Source organism: Gymnoscopelus microlampas (assembly GCF_963454915.1).
Source record: "Gymnoscopelus microlampas genome assembly, chromosome: 4".
In the NCBI taxonomy this organism is placed as follows: domain Eukaryota; kingdom Metazoa; phylum Chordata; class Actinopteri; order Myctophiformes; family Myctophidae; genus Gymnoscopelus; species Gymnoscopelus microlampas.
In genome coordinates, this window is record NC_139941.1 from 23508677 (window position 1) to 23523480 (window position 14804).

Sequence of the window (14804 nt, forward strand, 5' to 3'; positions counted from 1 at the left end):
TGGTGTCTCCTTTAAATGAATGCCTCACAATCTCAAGGTTGCCAGTTCAAGCCTCACTTGATGCAGACTTAATTTAAGTTGAATTGCAAACAACATGACTGTATCAATGAATACATATGCAAATGGTAAAGATAACCTGAAATGCTTATTTGAGAGTACGTTTTTTCAACGTATGACATACTTCATTCTGAAAATAGCTGATCTACAATCTCACAACTTTTCATGGTTTGTGAGCTTGTAGATCGGCTACTTTCACTAGTTTTGGTTCTGAGGAGATGTACAATTTCTTCATTGGTAAATGGTTTGTGAACGAGTGATCTTAGTGTTAGTGAAACAGGGGCTTGGTTCATAAAAGAAGGCAAGAGTTTATGATCTTCAACAGACAATATCAGCCTGGACAAAGCTATAGCACTATAGGTAGTGTTGCAGCCTATTAGTCTGAAGGTTGAGAGTTCGAATCCTGTTAATGGCAGTAGGTTGAGATGTCCAATCAAACCATTATGTTTCCATCTCTCTCTCTCATCAATCTATTGTTTCCATGTCACTCTCTCTCTCTTCAATCTATTCCGTTTCCATGTCTCTCTCTCTCTCTCTATTCACTGGCCCCGTATTATCGCTGCTTGCAGCTATATTTCTGTTATTGTTATTAATGCTGCTACAGTAGCCTTTTTTATCTTAAATGTTTAACAATAACACCAAAAAAAACGATTATGATGATGATAATGTTGATGATGATGATTAAATGCCTGTATTTAATCATCATCATCACACAGTACAGTAATATCGCCCTCTTTCGTGTCGGATACAAAACGACACGTCTGCTGCTTTGTCAGCCGAGTGAAGTGAGGCCGACGGGCCTGTAGATGGCGCAGTTTTGCGCATTTTGAACAGCGCCATCATGTCCATTCCCGTCGTCGGGCTCCAGTCTACTCCAGTCAGACACCGTCAGACTACCGTTAGATGCCGTTAACCGTCTGAATGTAGAGAGATCCGCATGGGCTGTTCTATCTCTCCAAAAAGAACCCCAACGGAAAGATAAGACCAGGATCCAAGGATGGTTTTAGTGCATGTCGGATATCTGGTTCTTCCCGTATTCGGCTCAGTAAGAAATAGAGGTACAGTATGTATATCGGTTTTAAATCCCCCAACAAACATGTGCCCTGTTTATCTTAATATTCACACTGCAGCTGCTAGCTAGAGCTAGCCTAGCCCCTGCTAGCTGTTGTGTTAGCATCGCGCTACCTAGCTTCCTCAAATCGGACGGAACAAAATAAGAGGACAAAATTTACCCGAAACGTGACATAGTTTTGACTTTTTATTCGACAACGACACGTATAAAATACCAAGTGACTTGTATGTCGCCTGTTGTAATTGTGTCCTATTGTAAGATAAAATGTCGCCACTTCAAAGAGAAGCTAACTGGCTGGTTGGGCTCAGACTATTTACTGGAACTGGAACATCCTCCACTAAAACATTTCACATGTTCGGGTTGGAAGGTCTAGGAAGACTCGGATACATCACACAAAGAACCTGCGTAGAATTTGCGATACACACCATTAATCAACGAATCAAAAAAATGTGCTATTTATTGTTAATGTTTAGGATGCGTCTTTTTTTTTCTTTCTACCGTGACGTTATGGTTTATTTGAACTATTAAACACCGCAAAATAGCCGGAGCCCTGCCAGCCAGTCAGCTTATCTGTGTCTGGATGATGTCATTTGAAGATCATCTGCTGCTGCTGTTTGCGACCATCACAAATTCATCACGTTAAACAGGCCGATTGGTTTAATAGAGACGCATAAATGATACAAACTGATTGATTAATTGACGCTCACTTCCGTGTCAACATTGTGATCACTCGTCGTTTTAATTACCATTTGGCAAAACCTAAAGCAGCAGCTGTTTGAAGCTGTCTGGACAAACAACCCAAACATACCGTTACAGTGTCAGGTCTATTTTTAATCAAGCTACAGTGTAACATTAATTTCACAACAGTGGCATCAATGATTTCATTGTGCTTTTATTTCTGTTCTTATTCCCTGTTTCATAGTATCGAGGCTGGCTCTACATTCTGCATTTATCAGATCTATGTCGTCCCCCCATTGTGTAGCTAATGATCATCTGCTGCTGTGTGGTGTGGCGTGGCCTCTGCCTGTTCTCTGCATTTAGCTGTATTGTGAATCCCTTCTTCATTTCCTCTTTCCATCAGAAGACGACATTGGTATTAAAAAGCACCCCCTCCTAAGAATGTATTCAGCCATAGACTTTCCATGTTAAACGGACTAAAAAAATAGCTAACACCTTTAGCAGAGCACCTTTTGTCTTTTATTTTTTCTGTCAAATTGCTGTAGCATAAACATTTTTAGCTCCTTCTAGATGATCAATTGAATGTCATTGTGTACCTCCCATCCAGTCTTGATAGACAACATGCTGTAAATTCCTGTAAAGTGGATACATTTTGCATGATTTCAATTACCGCACTGCATTGTTGAACACCAGATATTGGCTCATCCTCCTCTTCTCCACACAAGGTGCATTGTACATGACTCAGATGACATTTAATTAAACGCATGCAATTTGGAATCATATGCATGCCCGTCTATTGATCAGCTTAAAACATATCCACTCAGCATTCTTGCCAATGCTGCTATGTGATCACTTGAAATGATTAAACGTACACTGCACCTGCACACAACAACCTGCCATAACTGTCTCCATTTTTGTGTAATCCTTTGTTCCCCCTGCAAATTTCTAAGCTTTGAAACACACTGAATTGTCAGGTCTGTTTGGCCTTTTGAGGGCAAAACAAATCCCTAAACCTAAAGAAAGCAAAACCTACTCACTGGTGGTTCATCACGTCCCAATTTCCCCCCCACTAACAAAGGCCAAAATGCTATCCATTTCACAGGGATGCCTATCTCCTGACCTGCACTGCTAAAATATCCTCTATTAGTAATAACGTCTTTATTGTTTGGTTGTGGTCTCTCTTTACCTTTTTGTTCTGGTAATAGTACTTAAAATGCATGGTCACATTTATGATTCATAATTTTTTGTTTTTTGTTTTTTCTACATTGACTAGTGAAAATCCAATGTAATCTTTCTGTAGTAAAGATGTACCCTGCTGTACTGGAATCATGTGCTGTAGCCAACACGTTTGCTCATTGGATGCCGCTTTTGTTCTTTTAACCCTATATGGAGCATGGTGGGCCTTGCCTTCAGTCTATGTTGTTTATTTTTGTTGCATGGTATTATATACTATTATTATTACAGAAAAAAAACACAAATTCCACATATACTAATATTTTTCAATAAAGAATATAGTGTTTTTCCTAACCTTCAGTGTGCTTCTTGCTGATTTCCATTTATTGTCCTCCCTCTCCCTTGTCCCTACCTGCCCCCACCCCTCCACCCCACCCACCTCCTCTCCCGCTGTGACAAAGATAGACAATTTTCAAGCTTTCTTCATCACAAGCCCTGATTGAGTCTATCTGCTGTCATTCATGGTGGTTGTTTTCACTGAGACACTTGAAAATGCAGCGTGCTTCTGTACAGTCCTGGCGTGAGCCTCGACACCAAGGGCACCAAGGTCATCCCTTGTCTGGTTTATGGTAGTGCAGAAAAAAAACAAACAGATGAGGATTATTTACCAGAACACACAATCTGTTTTTCTTTAATTCCGCTGGATGTGCTACAGCAGTGCTGCAGATTTCAAGTGTGCTCCCTAGTAAATGCAATGTAGATGTTTGCCTATTTCCTCATGGTTTTTTCAAAGAGTTAAACTGTTTCCATCAGAACTTGCCATACATGTCTTTTACACCATCAAAGCAGGGCAAAAATGAAATGGAATTATTTTATGTAAATCACGCTCTGTTATACTTGAGTAACGCATACTGCTTTTGAGTTACGGCAGATGGGTGTAACGGTGCACAGTAAATGGAGCATTCCTGTGCAGACGTGATTTAGTTTCCTATTGCCAAGGTATTCCCAAGAGGCCTAATATGTTTTACATTTGTTGTTGTAACTTCACAACCTTTACCTAATAATGAAAGCGTGCCGTGTAAGTCTAAGTACAGTAGTAAAACCATATTGTGCCATAACATATGTAGGCCTGTCTTTCTCCCCTTGGAGCCTCAACTGCTGTCGTTTCACTCCCCAGCTGCCAAATAGCTGTGGTTAGTGAGAGCAGAAAAGCACAGAAATGGCATTCAAGCTATTTCCTCTAAACTCACGAATGGTAATGGGCTAGAGGAGCATGCAGAACTGTACAGTATGTATGGGAGAAGAATAATATTGTCAGAGGCAAAGATAGACTATAAAAGAATGAATTTATTACTTTGAGTCACTTTGTAAGTCTAGTCAAGGGGTTGCTTTGTTTCCATAAGATCTACTGTGTAGAGAGATTTAAGTAAATAAGCGGTACATCTATTGAAAGATTGGTTGAATTGCAATGGATTTCACCCAAATGCAGCAACCTACTGGCCATAATTTCCAAGAATTGCACTGGATGTTATATTCAAGTTATTGGTTGTTAAGCCAATCGCTTGTTCTGGTCCCGTCTATTGCCTTAAGAATCAGAAGACCAGGAGTGGCAATCGAACCACAGCGCGGAATAGGATATCAAAGACCATTTAATCACGTTTGAAAGTTCACACAGTGCAGTGGTATTCGATGTCATGGGACTTGTGGTAATCATCACTTTCCCATCCCACAGACGTATGTTTCACCATAGGTAAGCGTTAGGGCTTCATTAAGATGTTACACACACAGTGACACCACATTTTCACCCACAGTAAATTCTACCTCATCTCTCTTGAGCTGTCTGACGAGCGCTCTTATCCTCCCCCTCACAGGATCCCATTTCAACCGGCAGCAGCAGCAACAACAGCAGCAGCAGCAGCACAGTCATGCTACCTCTTGCCGGCACTTCCAGTTAGGTCCTCAGGCCCCGCTGCCCATGGACTTCCCCATGCCACACCCCGGGCAGCCCCAGTCAGGCATTAACCCCCACCTGGCCCCTCCTGGCCACCAGCATGGCCCCCCGCTCCACCCGCCCCTCAACCCCCTGCCCGCACCCCAGTTCCAGGACATCCCTGCCCCTCCCTTCCTACCTCAGGCATTACACCAGCAATACCTCCTCCAGCAACAGATCCTCGAGGCCCAGCACCGACACATCCTGCCACCCTCCAGGTATGGACCCCGCTTCATGTTAAAGGGATGAATGTTGGGGGCACTCAAGGTGATGCAGGGGTAGTTCTTGCCCACCACTGTGGAGAATAGGGGTTTGAATCCTCCCCGGCGGTGCCTCCAGCTTGGCCGAGCGTCCATATAAACTCAAATGGCCATGTTTGCGCCTTCGCAGGAGGGAAGCAAGGTGGGGAGCGTGACCTCTGTCGCTGCTCTAGCAACATCTTTGTCTGGACGCATGGAACAAGGAGGAATAGGGTGTTCCTCCATATGCATTACTTCCTCCCAGTGAACCCTCGCAGTGCTCTTACTAGGACCAACTGTAGAAGTTGGCAATAAAAAGGGGCTGTTCAAAAACAAAAAAACATGACGCTATATTGTTTTATGCATGGCCATACGGTTCCTGCTACCTGTTATTTCTACAAAACTTTTTTTTTGTGTGTGGTCAGTTTCTTTTCTTGTAAGGAAGCGTTAATACCACATTTAAGGTACCTTTCTTTGCTTCTGGAACCTGACCACATGCAATTTGCAACGAATGCAACTAATACTGTGTAAACATTGTTAATCCTCCTTAAACAGACGCACCCCAGAGAGAGTTCCTCATCAGCCCCACAGACTGCGGCCTGGGTACGAGTTTGCTCCTCCGCTCCACGTCCCCCCTCAGCCTGTGGTCCAGCAGCCCCGTTATCTGGCTGAGGGAACAGACTGGTAAGAAACCACCCAATAGAGTTGAATAAATAGATGAGACAAGGTAAAATGAGATCCCGCAAAGCGGTTATCTTATACAACTATTATGGATGTACACAAACATTCTGATACTAAAACATGTTTTGGTGTTCATTGTCTTGTCTAGGGACCTGAGTGTGGATGCTGGGCTTCCCCCCCACCAGTACCACATCCATCCTTTACCACAGCACTATCAGCACTACTTGACCTCTCCCAGGATGCACCACTTCCCCAGAAACAATGCCTCAACGCAAGTGGTAAGCCCACCTCAGCGCAGTCTAATCATGACAGTAATGTGTCAACGAAAGTTTAAAACATTTGACCATATTTACACAGTGGCCATTTTGCTCTTATTTCATAAGCATGGAGTGTGGGGAACCCCCCCCCCCCCACAATTCTCCGAAGTCATCCCTGATTTTCCCATTGCAGGACTGATGTTCGCTTGTTATCTTCCAGGTTGTTCATGAGATCAGAAACTATCCATACCCCCAGCTCCACTTGCTGGCACTGCAGAGTCTCAACCCCTCCCGCCACGCGTCTGCTGTTAGAGAGAGTTATGAGGTACGTTCGGCCGCCCTCGCTTCTTCCTCTCTCTTCATCAGACACACCTGTCTTGCCTAATTTATCATCATCTGTGACCGATGCTCCCGTCAGGCTCAAGTGTGTAACCGATTTTCTTTCTTTATGGATTACAAATCTCTTCAAATGTATTTAATCTTGAGACAATTTTCTTGTCATTTGACCTGTCACTGAGGACTCGAGCACCCTATGGCTCAACATCCATTTGCTGAGTAAGGATCAGCCATTCATGACCATTAAAATACCAGCTTTATCACTGAAACCCTCCATCATGTAGTCTTTCTCCATAGATATTCTTATTTACGGTCAAAGTCTGATTTGGTTTTAAACTTGGCTGGTGATTCCGGGATAGCAGTTCTTCAATTTTTTTTGTCAAATACCAATTATACTAAAAAGGCTTGTTTTTTCCTTGGATCTCATGTTTTTCCCCTGCTCTTGTTCCCTTCGTAGGAGCTTCTGCAGTTGGAGGATAGGCTTGGCAGCGTGAACCGTGGAGCAGTTCAGACCACCATAGAGAGGTTCACTTTCCCCCACAAGTATAAGAAGGTAAGACAGAAGAACCCAATCCTTACAGAACACAAGTTGTGCTTGATGTGGTGCCGTATGATGCAATACATCAGTGGGCACATAATATGTAGGCCTGTCACAATTCGCGACATCCCAACGCCTAATCCCAATTATTTGAGATAATCGCATTTATTTTGGGGCAATTAACATCGTTTCCATGTTGAAAAATGTTCATACATTTTCAAACATTTGTCAGAAATAGCAGAAATAGCAGTAGATCAGCTATTTCCGCTATTTAAATTATTTTTGGAAAGTATAAAATTATTATTACAGTTATTTGTCATATCTGCCCTGTGCAATTTGTGATTTCAAAGCCTTAAAAGGCAAACAGAAATAACATTTTAATTCATATGTTCCAGTGTTCAAAGCCATAAACTTAAATCGTCAATTGCAATTATTTGTGTGACAATTAATTGTCAACTTAAATTTTGTAATCATGACAGCCTTAAAATTATGGGGTGAAATTCATATAAACGAACTGGTATGAAAAGAAGGGAACGTCGGCTAGAGAGGAGCAAATGCTCAGACACATTTTTCTGTCAACAGATAAGTCAGACAGGTCTGCAGTAGGTCCGACTCAGAGCGAGGGATGACTCATCTCTCAGCCTGCTGCAGAGGATTTGCGTGTGAAATGAATAGAAAAAACACCCTTTGCATCTTTAATTAACAACACCTGGATTCGGAAGGTGTCAGTCAGAGCACTACTAAAATATCAGAATAAGAGGATGTTGTTGATTCCATTGTAGTTGATCCCCCCTCCAGCCCCCCACCCCCAGAGTATTGCAGATGGGACATCAGATTTTAGTGAATGTGACTACCTTAACCAATTAAAGCCTGAAGCAGAAGCAGAAGTTAAAAATGTTGGCTTTAAACATTTATATATTCAAAGATGTGCACACATTTTCAAGATTTTTCAAAAATAGTAGATCTACAAGCTCATAGCGCGGCACTCTGTGACGCGCTATGAGCTTGTATATCTGCTATTTTTGAATAGCCAAAGTATAAGATAATGGTTATAGCTTAAATCTAAAATGACACGGATGCGTTCCCGGTCTTAATGGATTAAGGAGGTACCTCTTTGATTTTGTGCAGGACCGTGTCTCTTGACAGCCATGGCAGCAAAATGACAGCTCTTACCGTTCCAACTGCACAGCACACACTGTATAATTTACCTCATTGTTTGCCTTTGTTTGCTTCCCGTTCCAGAGAATACCCATGGACCTGAAAATGTGTCTGGAAGACGAGGAGTTGGACACTGATGAAAAATGTACTATCTGTCTGTCGATGCTCGAAGACGGGGAGGATGTCAGGTATAACCATACATTCGTAAATTGCCGTTCCTTGAAAGGGAATAAATTCATACCACCCGTCCCTATTCATACAGGCATCTCTTCCCGAATGAAGTTCACTGGAATGATGAAACATTAATTACTCTGGATCTTTCTGAGATTTCAATTGAAGATTTTTTTTTTGCTTTTGTCGCATTCCTGAGCCAATAATTTGATGACCGGGTCATCGGTCAATAGGAGACTCAGTAGGAGACTTTTTTAGTATGGCGGTCATCAAATTATTGGCTCAGGAATGCGACAAGAACAAAAGAGTCTCCATGAATTCAAGGCTTCATGGGGTGTGTAATTGCTAGAATTTTTTTGGGTGAACTCTTAAATGATAAAACATTGACAAATCCAACAGAATAGATTGCTCAATCCAATTTGCCATTTAGCTGTTTCATGAACACATTGACATAAAAACTGGACTTAATGTTAGGGCTACAGTTTTATGTAAGTGCTCAGGAGGCACAAATTGCAATCTGTCATATCATTATATGCTAGCTATTGTTTTCTCTTGCAGGTTTGTAAGCAAAATGTTGTTGTCGGATAAAGTTGATGTTGATGTCACTAACATGCAGAATTCCCCTGTTAACCTTACTCGGTGGTGTGGAAGTGCTAATGATTTTGTTGATCACTATTTTGGGAGAATGCACGCTCCCACCAGATGCGCTCCTAATCAGGCCATGCCACACAAATACAATGCGTCAGGGCTGAAGGTGGATTTAGATTTGGGCGACACTGGCATCTTGGGTGGGTGACGGGTTTGGCACAGGGTGCCTACACAAAACAAAGTTGGGGTTCAGCCAGATCATAGCCCCACTGGGTTTCATTATAGAATTAAAGTTAAAGGAGCATTTCACCCATTTTTAGCCTTCATATAATTGGTCCTCACTAATGCTCATTTCTGTCTACTTGCTCTGCGTCTCAGAGGTGAGCTGCAGACAGTTCAGTAACCTTCCATCAATAAAACTAGATTTTTGAGCGGTGCAACCGCTCCTATAAGAGGGTTTAGGACCCATCCGTGGTCGTGAAAATTTGTCTTTCGCTGTGACGCCATGCTGTGGAAAACACGCCCATAGGCTAAGCTCTGCAGGACGTGCTGTGATTGGCTAGCGAGACACATGATGTAATTAACTTCAAACTTCGCAGACGCGCTGTGATTGGCTAGCGAGACGCATGATGACATTAATAATAATGTAAAAAATGTAAGCACCGCTCAATTTACACTAGGTGTGAATTGATCCATGCCGTGACGGCACGACATGGTGTCACTTCGCAGGACGTGCTGTGATTGGCTACCGAGATGCATGATGAAATTAATAATTCATAAATATCACCGCTCACTTCACACCGGGTGTGATTATTTTTTAATAGTATAATGGCTTCTATTTCAGTGTGCTAACTTTCCAGGAAGAGAAAGGCTGTAGTTTCCAATAGCTTGGAATATCCACCGATGACCTCATTGGAGGAAGGTTTCTGAACTGTCCACACAGACACAGAGCGAGTAGACTGAGTGCTCCTATGAATATATATACAGTATATATATATTTTTAAATATGTATGAAAAAACATTAGTGGAGTTGGCCTACTAGTACTTCTGTGGCCTACTGGAAGTGTGCACAAGAAATGTGGTGCTGATCAGTTCAGCGGTTTGTGACATTAGCTCTGGATTGACTCACTTATAGATGGCTAAACTCCTGCAGAATTATTGTTAAGTAAAATCTAGCTGTATATTATGGCTATGAGGAAAATCCTTTCACAAAATCGTATAGCACATGACCAGTGTTACAGCCCTGGCAGGCTAAGATCATTTTCTACTGGAAGTGGAATAACAAAAGAAAGAATAACCTGAGTACATTTTGATCTATTCTACAGTGAAGAGGGATAATATGGTGCGATTATATAATATTAAGTAATATCTATTTTGGTGGGATTCCTCAGACACTATTATTCTCAAACCTCTGTGCCCACTGTCAAAGCTCGTATGATACTTTCTGACTCATAGACTGGAGGACACACACCTGTGAGTCATCGGCAAGTCACTTCAATGCCGTTGACAGTAGGATAGCCCAGTTTAGTAGCAGTTCCTCTCACCAAATGTTCTTTTCAAAAAAAGATCTCACTATACAGTGAATTGCACCCTTGTAATAACGTTAGCGATTGATACACTGTCTGGATTTCCTTCTCTTTTTTTTCCTTCTTTTTTTAAACCTTCCATCTTAACAGTATATTCTGTCTTCTATATTCCCCCTGCTCAGGAGATTACCCTGCATGCACCTCTTCCACCAGGCGTGTGTGGACCAGTGGCTGGCCACCAGCAGGAAGTGCCCCATATGCAGAGTGGACATTGAGACCCAGCTGACCCCAGACAGTTGATGCCTCCTCCTCCTGACCCTTGCAGCTTTGGATCTGGTCTTGTAATCCTCCCCCCCGCCCCTCCCTTCCCCCAAGGGGGAAGCTCTGCCAAACGTCCCTCTTCCTCCCTCTGCATCACTCAACAAGCCTGCCTTCTGAGCCAGCGGAAGAAGACAACCAATGTGACAGAGGGATCAACAAAGCACACTCACACACAACACGACAGGGAACGGGGGTTCACGCGTAACGTGGACGGACGGACGGACGGACGGATCGGGATAGGTGGATGTCCAAACAGATTGACAAACGATTGGAGGCGAAATGTATGTATGGACAGATGTGCTGAGGCTCCCTGTGATTGTCTGTCAGATTATCCACTTAACCATTTAACCACAAAGAATTTATAAAATATTTTAAAATACAGACAATCTACGAGCTCACATGTCGCATCGCAACGTGTTGTGACCTTGTAGGTTGGCTGTTTTCAAAATAATTTAGAACGGTTTGTGGTTTTGTGGTAGAAGCCATTTCTCTGCCATTACATTTAACCCTCTGCCCCCCAGGCCTGTGAAAAATCCTTTAAGCTGCACTCTAGCCCAGCCCTCCCTCAGCACATCTGTACAGAACATTATCAAATGATTAGCATGAGGTTGTCTAGTGTGAACTCTTGTAGCTGAATGCCCGTGGTGTACTGGAGTGTAGTGCTGAATAAGTATTTACAGAGTAACAGTGTTGTGTAGCAAGCAAAAAAAAAGAAAAAGAAAAAAAAAAGAGCCTTTCGCTTCGAGAAATATGTACGTATGTGAAAAATAAATCTACAGACAGGGCAAGTACGACTGCGTGGGGATGTCTGGTGGTAGGTGAAGTCTTCATAGGCACTGAGGAAGGAGGTAGCTGTGTGAAAAAAAGACAAAAAAACGAACAACCCCCTCCCGCCCCTCTCTCTCGTCTATCACGGTTTTGGATTTACAGTTAGTAGATGCCATCGGAGTCGATGCTAAATCCGCTACCTGCAGGCATGGCTTCCAGTGATCTGTGTAGTGTCGTAGTTGGGCCTCTAATACCCTAGAGCAGAGGCCTTTCAGATGTGCATGCTGTATGGCAGGCTTGGGCTGTGTTGTTATTGTGGAGCAGTAGAAACAGGGACTGTGTCTGTGCATGTGAACCGTATACTATGATTCTGATGACCACCACTCATCCATAGCGGAGGACGAGAATGCACCTAGTAACCCCCCTCCTCCCCCTACTCATCCTGATGAGATCCAAGTTGCCCTTGGACACCGGGCTAAGGCCTGATTTATACTTTGTCGTACGACGTGCCGCTCTGCGAAAATAGCGGATCTGCACGCTCACAACAAGTAATAGATTCGCTATGTTTTGCCAAGCGTCACCGCCGTACAACGGCTTATAAATGAAGCATAAGACCAGCGTAGCATTTTCTCTCCTAATGACTGCTGCTAGTAGGTCTGTGTCGAACAGCAACTTGGTATCCGTCGCCTCATTCATGGCATGATCATGAGAGGCTGGCATGGGCTTGAGGATGCAGTGCCTGAGTCTTGCCGTTGAAGTGAATTGAGAACGACATTTGTATGACCTATTACCAGAACCTTATTGCCTATTGAACAAGCACATGTGATTTCTATAGTGAATTGCCTCCGTTGTGTATTGGCTCAGTTCATTTCAATCTAAGTTGCTCCCATCATTTGATAAAAGACTGTCTGGTGTTACAGGGAAAAGTAAAACTAGTTTGCCTATGATATGTGCTAGAATGTGTATGATTGTCTTCATGGTAGTAGTGTATGGTATTGCTAGAACGACCATAATAAGTTCAGTGATAGAAGCCGTTTTCTCTATATCATGCATGAACCATGTCGGATTAGTTCACTTGAAGGAGGGTGAAAGGGAGAAAAAGCCATCCATTAAAAAATACCAAACAATTATTCTTCTTAACATTAAGTTTGAATTTACGTTAGATTGTCTCTTTCTTCCATATGTTTCTTTCTCTCTTTTTTCCCCCCTTTCTTTAAATTATTTGTCATATGATTTTTGCTCTCATGCCAATTTGGACATGGTACTAATACGCTTAGTGCTTGTGTCCATCTTTACCATATTGAAGAAATAGCTGCAATGCTGCAAAAACATATTTATTGTTGTTATAATGTAGCTTGTGTTTTTGTAAATGCACTATAATATGGAGTTGCCTGATCTTTTTGGTTTGGTGGTGTGGGGTCTCCTTGTCCTAGATTATGTGTTTGTATTCAGTTGAAAGTATCTCCATGCTTCCTCGTGGTCTTTTGGAGGGTAACTTGACTGTTTGTGTTGCATTTTTCCTTTTTCCTTCGTATGAAACCTCCATCCAAAAAAAGAAAATACTACAGATGGATGAACATGGAGGCTTGCTAGTTCACATAGAATGCTGTGATTAAAGATGCCTTAAGTATTTAACAATCATTATTTATTACTAACTGTAGCTAGCTAGCTATTGTGGTGGAGTATTTAATGTCTCTATCTCATAACTTTGCAATTTAATCAATATATTTATTTAGAAATAACAAAATATTGAACAAAAAAAAAAAGAATACCTCATTATGCATTGGTTGGTGGGGATGCTTTTGCATGCCATTTGTGTTTTCTTTTTCAAAGGAGAAAAAAAGAAACTTGTTGAATATTGACTAGGGGTGTTCTAAACACTATTTCTAGCCAGCATGGTGCTGTTGATCTGGATTACATTCCATCCATGTCATTTCTTTTCTTTTACTTTTTTGTTTTGAATTTTATCCTCTGCTTGAGTCTTGTGGATGAACTGGATCAAGCAGATGGTGATGGCATATAGCCCCTTTGTCTTAGCATGGCTCAACAACTGGCTTGCTTTTAAAGTATGATACAGCTTTACTTTCAGTAATCAACCATATTTAATTTGGAGTTTATGGGTGTCGTGTTTTGTTTTTGATTTGACCATGTTTATGATAATCCATACTATCTGGATCTCAGTTCAGTGCTTATTTAGGACCCACATAATGAACTGTATTATTTGGTACTATGTATTGCTGGCAATTGCGATGTTTGTGTTGGGCCGAGGAGGTGGCTAACATGCTAACTTGAGCTATTGATTTATGTTGAGCAAATTTCTGGTGTATTACTGTGGTATACAATATAGATAGCGTGTTTTACACCTGGGGATAATAAGCTAACCACATTTTCGGTGTGCATTTCTTAATAATATTCTACTAATCCTGCTTATTATTGTACCATTTATTGGATTGGAATAACGCTGGCTGGTCTTACTATTATTTCATTTCCTGCTATCACTGGCCTTACCCCATGCCCTCCACAGTGTACCCCATTACTCCAGAGCGAACTGGACAGTAGCCATAGTATTAACTCAAGCTGGTGAACCGGAATGAACAGTAGATCTTAAAGCACAAGCTTTTTAATGCATGTCCTTCTCAGGTTTTCCTATGTGTACGTGGGAGTAGCTCTGTAGATGTGTTTAATATGATGCTGTACCTTCTTGAATATTTCAGATGTTTCTTTGCTGCTGAAAAAATGTTGATTATTAACCTGCCAGTGAAAAAGGGAAGTGGCCATCTTTGTACAACACACTGCTGTTTTGCTGTAACCGCGCAATGTTTTATGATCTTGAGTATTTTATAGAAAAGTAGAAGTATGTATCAATAATATGAAAGCAATAGCTAAATCATAATGAAGAATAACATGATCAGTGAATATTGTGGAAAATCTTTAGATTCACTCTGGGTGGATTTTGTACTGTATTTATTACTAATGATGATGCAAAAAGTTGCATAGCTTAACCCAAACTGTTCTGTCTCCTTTTTTATTTATTGTCTTGTATATGATCTTTTTGTATGTGTTTTTCAAATAAACTGCCGAAAATGCTGCGAACGTATCTAACTTATGTCTTGTTCTACTGTGGTATTCTCTGCTTAAGAAAAGCCGTCTGTAGCAACAGCATGCAACAGCAAAATATGCCCTTTACTTTTTTTATTTGACTGTTTTGTACACCACCCAAATTGGCCTTATACAATTATGGTTCTAAAATT

The 14804-nt window shown here is 41.7% G+C and overlaps 1 protein-coding gene across 3 annotated transcripts; it reads left to right on the top strand.

Annotated features, from left to right (window-relative positions):
- Positions 1–950: 950 nt before the first annotated feature.
- On the top strand, positions 951–14636 carry ark2cb (arkadia (RNF111) C-terminal like ring finger ubiquitin ligase 2Cb). 3 transcript variants are annotated; one of them, XM_084054023.1, is made up of 9 exons: positions 973–1115; positions 2052–4730; positions 4852–5188; positions 5765–5893; positions 6039–6168; positions 6368–6472; positions 6941–7036; positions 8264–8367; positions 10647–14636. In XM_084054023.1, exons 3-9 carry the CDS (start codon positions 4956–4958, stop codon positions 10762–10764), a joined length of 915 nt encoding a protein of 304 aa, XP_083910149.1. In that variant the 5' UTR covers positions 973–1115; positions 2052–4730; positions 4852–4955; the 3' UTR covers positions 10765–14636. The 3 variants fall into 3 exon arrangements, with proteins under 3 accessions (XP_083910147.1, XP_083910149.1, XP_083910148.1); XM_084054021.1 differs by lacking the exon at positions 2052–4730 and having other exon boundaries at positions 951–1115; XM_084054022.1 differs by having other exon boundaries at positions 2052–5188.
- Positions 14637–14804: the final 168 nt, after the last annotated feature.